This window comes from Populus nigra, chromosome 13 (assembly GCF_951802175.1).
Source record: "Populus nigra chromosome 13, ddPopNigr1.1, whole genome shotgun sequence".
NCBI classification, from domain to species: Eukaryota; Viridiplantae; Streptophyta; class Magnoliopsida; order Malpighiales; family Salicaceae; genus Populus; species Populus nigra.
Genome location: NC_084864.1, coordinates 5,109,839 through 5,118,460, shown reverse-complemented (window position 1 = coordinate 5,118,460; position 8,622 = coordinate 5,109,839). Strand labels below are relative to the sequence as shown.

Genomic DNA, 8,622 nt, shown 5'->3' with positions numbered 1-8,622 from the left:
TCCCCCACATCCTCAAGCCTTGCAATCTTCCGGTCTTAACAAAAACAACAGAAACCCATCCATCCATCTATCGATCCATCTTCTCTTCAATCTTGAAGAGCCCCAGAAGATAAAATCATGAGTTACCAGAAAGCCCCTCATGATCCCTACCCTCCTCCAGGTAATCAAACTCTGTTTCCCCCCCTTCTATTTTGAATTTAGAATCTGATTGATTTTGAACTGACAGGGTACTCATCACCTTACCCGCCTCCAGGGTACTCGCCATCAGCGCCTCCGCCACCACCATACGAAGGGTACCCACCACCACCACCACCACACGAAGGGTACCCACCACCACCACCACCACCACCTCCAGGGTATCCAGGATACCCACCACCGGGGCCACCACCTCCAGGGTATCCAGGATACCCACCACCGGGGCCACCACGTGGGTACCAAGGGTATTTCGCTGAAGGGTATCCAACGCCTCCAGGTCCGCCACAGTACCAGCAGTGTTGTCATTATGAACATCACCCTTACCAGGATAATTATGGTGGTTGCTCCTCGTTCTTACGTGGATGGTATGCGCTTTTTTTATCTCTGTTTCTTATGTCTCTTGTTGATAATCTTATGCTATTTGGGTTTTTATTGGATGCGGTCATATAGTGTTGATGTTTTTATCTAATATAAAGGGATGGTTTACTTATTTATTTTTGTGAGATCTTGGTCTTGAATTTTGTTTAATGTTACGGGGTTCAAGTCAATGATGGAGTTTTAAATGTTTAGAACCAGAAGATAGTTCGATCTTAGAAACTTGTCCGATCTTATCAGTTTCATTTTGGATCAGTCGAGGCGACAACTAATTCCGTCTTAGATTAACCACCAATCAAATACTGTCTGTAATGAATTTCACTTGACTGGTTGCGGGTTTGCTTTTACAATATAAGGTGGTAGGATGGTGTTGAATCGGCAATTATATATGTAGGGTCGGTTGGGCATCTAATCCTCAGGTGACCAGGAAGATATTCTTTATCTAACTACTTCGTGAAAACCTAACTATTGCATGACTAGAGCACATATACTTATTTAGTCAATCTTTCTCTTGCATCCTAACTTTACTATGAAGAGTTTTAGATAATTGCCAGTGAAAGAAACATGCACGCAGATCCGTGTCACAGCCTAACTGTTAGAATACAACGTTTTAAATATTTGCTCAGCTTATAACAGCAATATGCATCCAGTGCTTTTTAATGGCTGTGCCACATCTCTGGCTAGTACTGTACTTACAAAGGCTCGTAAAAGAATAGAGCACAATAGAACTGCCCATGCACCTAACAAAGGTTGGTAACTGTTGGAAAGCAATGGAAGGGTCTTGAATAAGCCTTGTAATAAATCCTTAAAAACCTGCTGTGGTTGATCGATTATCACACTATAACTTAATGGATTGAGAGCCCATAACTGAACAAGCTAACTTGAAATTTATGAAGTACGACTAGGTAACTTGGGTCCTACTCGATATCTGTAAGGTCTTGGTAAAATTGGTGCTAAATCAGCTAGAGGCTTTTGATATCTGGTGTTCATTGGCTAGCGTTTAGTTCGAACTCTGGTAGGATCTGATTGTCTTGTCACCTTGTGGCAAGTAACTCTGCGAGATGGGAACTCCAGGACTTCTCTTTCTTTTGGGTTTTATTAGGCGATTTATTATTTAAATTATATGAGATCCCCCCCCCCCCCCCGGGTGTCAGCGAATCAGTAGCCTCCTTGTTAACTGGAGGTCCAAAGGGAATATCAATCTGGATTTTCGTTTTGCTCTTCTTTATAGAAACATGCATGCATACACATACATCACTGTTTAAATATGTCACTATCACAAGTTTGGATTCATTCTAAATTCTGGTTAGGGCGTCAGGTAACTTTTGTAGATGCAAAGTTTGGGCATAAACTAGGAACTCGTAGATAGAGAAGTTTGCAACAGAAAGGACATGGAGGAAGCAAGTGGGATGATAGACAATTACACAAAACAGCCAAAATACTTGAAAATTTAGTATTAGAAAGCTGTTCTCCTCCTAGAAACTTGTTCAAATTCAATTTGGAATTGCCCAGCAGGAGGTTGAAGCCAATACATAACTAGTCCATAAACATGCCACATAACTATCTGTGATGGATTATATAATTAACCCTTGAGGGTTTTATTTAGCAATATGAGGTGGCTAGGATGGCATTAAACATGATAGTTAAGTATCTATAATCTTATTGGAGCACCAGGATAATTTACTTCATTATCAAAGCTCACAAATTATGTCGAACAAGTCCGACATACAACAGTGGACAGCCATATACATCTAGCAGTTTTTATTGTCTAGAATAAGCCTCTTACTTGTACCATTCCTATGAAGGTCCTGACACGGCATTGAAAAGAAGTGTCTATGCTCATCACAAAAATTGGCAGTTGTTGTAAAGAAAACAAAAGATTTTGAATAAGCTCTGTAGATCATAAAAGACCTGACTAGGTCAATGGATTACTATATTTCTTACACTTGTAGCATTCAGTACTCGGAATTCAGAACTCAACAAGTTATCTGACAAATCGACAACTGACTGTTACTTCAGTCATAGTCAATATCTGTAAGTTGTGGGTCCCCAGGACAAACAGGAGTTTTTTGATACCTTGTGATCATTGTCTTTGATGTTTCTCTCTTGTGGACATCAGTATATGTCTTCACCGTGTTTGATATTAAATCTTTGGTTTCATATCCTGTGGCTTTGAACGGCTTTCCATGCTGCAAATGCATATAGGTTTGTCATTTGGTTAGCAATCTGGCATTGTCGCTCAATGATTTGCATTGTAAATGAGGGAGCACTTGATACTTCTTTGTTGCTCTGAATGCTCCCAGTCTCTTAGATATTGGTATTTTGGAAATTGGATTGCTAAATCCGTAGTTACTTCACCTTGCAATGTTCTGATCATGGTATCTATTTGATTTTGTGTACTGACTTCATTTAATGAATGCCACCTTTTTTCTTAATTATTGATGTGATAATGATGGTTATTTATTCTAAATGTGCAGTTTGGCCGCACTTTGTTGCTGTTGTGTGTTGGAGGAGTGCTGCTTCTAAAATCTGGTTGCTTCATTAAGTTTCAAATGATGTATATGGGGTCTGGTAATTCTGGTTTCGCGATCTTCTTATCTGGTTGTTGAGAGATTCTGTATTTGTATGGGTTTCTATGCACATATAATTTAATAGTGTCATTTCTTGCAAATTGGAAACAATATGAATATGCCTCAATGCTATGATTTCATTTATCTCCTTGACTTTAATGCGGCATCCTAGATAAAATTCTCGGGCAAAGCTTACTCCTGTGCTGAAAGCTTCTAGCAAAGCATTTTTCTTTTGCGTCAGCAAGGAAAGCTTCATATTTACTCTTCTAGCTGATGTCAGTGACTCCATGACTTTGAAGGATCGTGGAAGGTGGAAAAGGTCTCCATTAAGTTAAAAATAAAGGTTGTAAGCTAATGGTCAACTGCTTGTATTATCAGCAAGAACCCACAAAAGATACCTGCGTGAAGTTTTCAGGAAACTTCACTCTTTGGAGGGAAAGCATAAGTTGGGACACCTTCAACTGCAGTAGAGGAGTTGCGCAATATGAAATTTGGTACAGCTTGTTATCATCTGCTGGAAGCCAAGAATTCATTAATATACTGACGTTGACTGCCGTTTATGATTTCCCAGCGCTTCTGCAATGCTACATGTCTACGGGAATGGGTGGATGGTTGGGAGTAGTTTTTAAAAATATATTTTATTTAAAAATAAATTAAAATAATATATTTTTTTTAAAATTAAAAATTATTTTTGATATCAATGCATCAAAATAATTTAATAATATCAAAAAAAATATTAATTTAAAAAAAAAAATTTAAATTTTTTTATAAATACTTTTAAAATAAAAAACAAATAGAATTTTACATCTGTTTTGTTTTTTGGTGTAGATAGTGTTTTGTGTAATAATGGTTTTAAAAATGTTTGGTTAATTATATATATATATTTTACTAAAAACTTTAATTTGTGGTTTTTTTTTTAATTTATTTTTTCAAACTCCTACTACGAAAACTATTAACATCAAACGTCAAACACAAGTATTTGAAAGATTTGACAAGTATTTGAAAGAATAGTAGTTTTTATTTTTTATTGTAGTTTTTATTTTTTAAAATATTAAGCTAATATGTTTTTAGTATTTTTCATAGTTTTGATGTCAAAAATAAAATTAAAAAAATTATGATAATATATTTTCATGCATCATGATATTAAACAAACACTTGAAGTTGATATATTTTTAGCCTGTAAGCCTAGCCACACCAAGAATTTTATTTATCTGAAGAACTTCCATTCATGTGTGTTACTAACAAGCTGAAATCATAGCATAGGGCATCCTAACAAGGAAGTCAAGCCAAGTAAAATCCGGTTAGTATGACAATTTAATTAAATGTATCTGATAATTTAATTAAATGGGACCAACCGGGTCAACTCGTAACCTTGTCCGATATAATCCGATATAAAGCCTGACCCAAACCGCATTCACACAGAATGAGTTTTTAACAACATTGATGCAAGGCAGAATGGAAGGACCGTGTGATAATTGGGTGAGCTAATAAACCTACTTGGCATTGTTAAAGAATCTTGCAAAACTCTTCTGCCCCATACTCTACAGGAGTTCCATTATCTTCAGTCTTGTGAAGATCTGCTTAGAAGGAAGGTAGGCAAAGTCGTACTTGAGAATCCAATTCCTGCTGGAACTGGCTGATCATGCCAATACTTGCACAGTTATATCTATAAAAACATGAAGTACAAAGTAGCAATCTCTTACAAATTTAAAAAAAAAATAGTCGCAGGCCACTGGAACACCAATAGCTAAAAAATCCATAAAATCAGCTGCCTAAACAAAGTACAACTACTTAATAACAGTGAAATACTGAGCAGGGCCTAAAAAACACACCCCTGGTTCACCTATAAAGTCCAAACGAACTCTGGTGCATCTTCCCTTCGCCCTGCCAAAGTCCGATATAGGAACATCTTCTCTACCTTTTGCTTATCATCAGCACTAACATCCATCTGATCATTTTCATTAATGATCTCCACATTGAGCCTTGGCATCTTCTTCGCAAGGGACTTGCAGCCTCCAAGGGTAACTTCGCACGATGACATCCAAAGGGATCGCATTGTTTCATACTTTCCCACGTCCATTAAAAGCGCTGCATTACCAAAAGGGCAGTCCCTTATCTCTAGCTTGCGAAGCTTTTTGCAACCATTCAACACATACTGCATTCCCTTGTCAGTGTCCCCAGCAAATGCAATAGAAAGCATTTCAAGCTGCTCGGCATACATTCCAATGTAGAGGAAAACTTTATCAGTCAGCAGACCAGCCATTGACAACCGCCTGAGACCCTTGCATGAATGAACAATAGCCCCAAAACCTTCATCCAATGGCTGATTGGTCACAGCGTCTGCTTTTGTGGGGTCAAGGATGCACAACCGGAAGCGGGTAAAGTTGGGGCAGTTCTTAGCTACAGTGATGAGGGCTGCATTGGTCATCTGCTGACAGAAGTATAGAATTGAGTGGAGCTTACGGCAACCACTAGAAAGAGCGACCAAGCCCACTTCTGTCACAGCTGCATTCCCTACGTATGGATCAGAAGGAAAGACCCTTATTTCCTGCAAATCCTTGCAAGTGGAAGCAACAACTTCTAGTCCTTGGTCTCCAATGCAGTCCAGTATCTACAGATATAGCAAAAACCACTAAAAGTCAGCATGAGAACAAGTAAACTTGTGAGTTTCAAAAAACAGATAAACAGGCATACCCATAAGCGCTGGAGTTTCATGCAGTGGCGAATTAGCTTTATGAGCTCGGAACCATGAATTCCTGGAGCATAACTTAAGTTCAAGGAAGTCAAGTTTGGGCAAATTAAGTGAAAAGCTGATAGGCAGTGGGGAGCAACCTCCAGAAATCCTGACAAACTCTTGACTGACATACACTTTTGAATAGCCATCACTAATTTATTATAGGTCTCAGAATCTGGATCATTTACATAAGACCCTACACCCAAGTCCACTAAATGAGGTGCTCGGATCAATATTTTTTGAAGTACATCAAGTGGCACTGCATGATTTAACCTCAAACTCCTCAGATTAGGAGATCTTGCTATAAGTCTCTCAAGTGCTGCTACATTGACCTCTCCTTTGAGACATGCAAAATTAAGTGATACAAGAGATGTACAGGTATCAGGAAAGCAGCTAAGCCAATGGCCTCTATGATCTTCGACATCGTTTTCTTGCAGGTCCAGCTCCCTAAGAAACCTGGGTTGAAGAAAGACATTCAAAGTAGTTAGAACATAGCTAATTATCTCCTGAAACCAATCTCCTGAAACCAATCTCCTGAAACCAATCTCCTGAAACCCCTCACGTCATTTCCTTCTATTCATATTAAGTCAACGAAATGATTATTGCTCCTTGTTTAGTCAGCATTGTATCTTTCAGAGGCTTTTAAAGAGATCAAATTGGATACCAATTTTCACAAATAATTGAAGCCTCAAACGTGAAATAACCATCTGGACTAACAATGAACGCCACTTAAGACTCAATTGGGAATTATAAAGAGACTTCAGAAATCACAAAGGGAGGTTCTTTTGTTTTTTTTTTTTTGGAACGAGGGACCAATGCAGTAACATTTACAAATAGCAACACCAACACCACAGAAATGCCTACAGAACATCATAAATAACAATAAGTATAGAGCTGAATCACATGCCCTTCAAGATCAAAAAACAAAAGAATCATCAAATCATCCACCACTTTTCACTGTACAGTTATACCAAGCTACATCCACCACTCCATTATAGATTCCTAAGCCTTTTACGGTGTAATTTTACTCTGTATTCAGCAGCTGGCAAGCAGATACAAGCATTAATTGCTTAATAACCATTTATCCACCGTCAATTTGACAGCCACAGAACCCCATGCAATGCAAACCAAAACCCGTACTGCAAAACAAATCCCAAATCTAAGAATACTAGTCTCAATATTCCTTCTGTCTAGTCAAATCAAAGGCATTCCAAAACCAAATTGCTAGTAAGAACCCAAGCAGACTTGACACTAGCACTAGTATTCAAACATTAACAACCACCATGGCCAGAACAGAGTTAGCACTTGCATTAGTACTCCACAAATAGCAACCACCAAAACTATGTTAAGAAGCCTAGTTTTCTTGTATCAAGCTTAAAAAAATTATAAATGAAAAATCAGCAGTAATAGCAAAATACAAGCCAGATAGGTAATCAAACAAGACAAAAACAAAAACGCACAAAATCAAAGCATTTCTTACCTACAATTAGAAGCAATAGCAGCAAGGCCATCAGTAGTGAAGCCTTCACAACTAACAAGAACCAAGGACTTGAAATTGGGAAAAGACCTTGAAATGAGCTCCAAGCACTCATCGGATATTATCATCCTCTTCAACTTGAGCTCCTCTAACCCCACACTATTCCTTGCAAAAGCTTCAATCCATGGATAAACAAAGCCTCCCCAATCATTTGGAACCAAATTAAAATCAGCAAAATGAGGCTTTCCTTTCAAAGTAATAGATTTTAAACCTGGAAACCTCTCAATCACTCTCTGAGGACTAATTGCATAACAATTCCCTACAAAAACCTTCTGCCTGCTACTACTTTCGATCTTGTACCATGGTTTACATACTTGAGACACTGAGTTCCTGTCTCTTTGTGATGTTACAAAATCGAAAATATGCTCTAATACTTCATCTGGGAAATAATTCATTTTAATTCAAATCCTACCAAAAAAAAGAACCTAGATCTGGAAACTAGAAATTTTTATCTTTACAACGATTGAAACAGATCCAGAGATCTAAAAACCAAATGGGTTTATTAAAAATGACACAAAAGAGAGAAAATACTCGAACTTTCTCAAGAAAGTGAAGGAAAAATTTATGGGTTTTCTTTTCTTTCGTTAGGTTTTATGAAATGATAATGTTGTTGAATCCGATGGTGATGATTACATTACACAGAACTGAAAAACCCAAGAATAAACATAAACAGATCAAACAACAGAGATCTGAGAACTTGAGGGTTCCATAAATGGAAATTCTTAACTAAATCAAAAACCCCAAGATAACAATAACAGTAACAGAAAAACAAAGAAGATGATGTTATAGAGAGGGAGACCACCACATACTACTACTTCAAGGTCAGATTTTTCATCTCTCCTCTCTCTCTATTCCCAGAAAACCCAACAGAAAAAGAAGAACATAAAAACACTTGTGTTTTTTAAGTTTAACTCAAGTGACTTGCAGCTTAACTTAACAATGGTTCGAAATAATGTTTTCTTCTAACCATGGTTAGCCCTCTCATATTTTTGGATCCAAGGGTGAGAGTGATCTAGTTAAAAAGCAGAGAGAATCTTGACCGTTGATTTGTGTGGCATGCATGTGTCTTTGTATATCTGCTAAAATCCTCTTGTTAAAGAGATGGGTAGTAATGGGCTGTTAGCTAACTGGCCACGGAGTCCGGTTCCATTTACGAGAATGCCATGGCGTAGATAAGGTTTCTGTTTCTGTACTCGCGAGTGTGGCTGCAC

The 8,622-nt window shown here is 37.8% G+C and overlaps 2 protein-coding genes across 3 annotated transcripts; one reads left to right on the top strand and one right to left on the bottom strand.

The window, feature by feature from the left end:
* Positions 1-3,299, top strand: LOC133670571 (cysteine-rich and transmembrane domain-containing protein WIH2-like). Of its 2 annotated transcripts, none has more exons than XM_062091085.1 (3): positions 1-160; positions 227-560; positions 3,048-3,299. In XM_062091085.1, exons 1-3 carry the CDS (start codon positions 118-120, stop codon positions 3,094-3,096), a joined length of 426 nt encoding a protein of 141 aa, XP_061947069.1. In that variant the 5' UTR covers positions 1-117; the 3' UTR covers positions 3,097-3,299. The 2 variants fall into 2 exon arrangements, with proteins under 2 accessions (XP_061947069.1, XP_061947070.1); XM_062091086.1 differs by having other exon boundaries at positions 2-160; positions 254-560.
* A 1,449-nt stretch (positions 3,300-4,748) lies between these two features.
* Positions 4,749-8,310, bottom strand: LOC133670567 (protein AUXIN SIGNALING F-BOX 2). Its single transcript, XM_062091082.1, has 3 exons — positions 7,355-8,310; positions 5,835-6,330; positions 4,749-5,751 (listed from the first exon to the last, which is right to left on the bottom strand). The coding sequence occupies exons 1-3, from the start codon at positions 7,804-7,806 to the stop codon at positions 4,984-4,986; spliced, it is 1,716 nt and encodes a 571-aa protein (XP_061947066.1). The 5' UTR covers positions 7,807-8,310; the 3' UTR covers positions 4,749-4,983.
* Positions 8,311-8,622: the final 312 nt, after the last annotated feature.

Bases quoted from the DNA above. Each gene is read 5' to 3' on its own strand.
- LOC133670571 (XM_062091085.1), top strand. From the start codon at position 118: ATGAGTTACCAGAAAGCCCCTCATGATCCCTACCCTCCTCCAG. The intron at 161-226 runs GTAATCAAACTC...TTGAACTGACAG, and splicing joins TGATCCCTACCCTCCTCCAG to GGTACTCATCACCTTACCCG. The intron at 561-3,047 runs GTATGCGCTTTT...CTAAATGTGCAG, and splicing joins TCCTCGTTCTTACGTGGATG to TTTGGCCGCACTTTGTTGCT.
- LOC133670567 (XM_062091082.1), bottom strand. From the start codon at position 7,806: ATGAATTATTTCCCAGATGAAGTATTAGAGCATATTTTCGATTTTGTA. The intron at 6,331-7,354 runs GTAAGAAATGCT...TCTTCAACCCAG, and splicing joins GCTATTGCTTCTAATTGTAG to GTTTCTTAGGGAGCTGGACC. The intron at 5,752-5,834 runs GTATGCCTGTTT...CTATATCTGTAG, and splicing joins TGAAACTCCAGCGCTTATGG to ATACTGGACTGCATTGGAGA.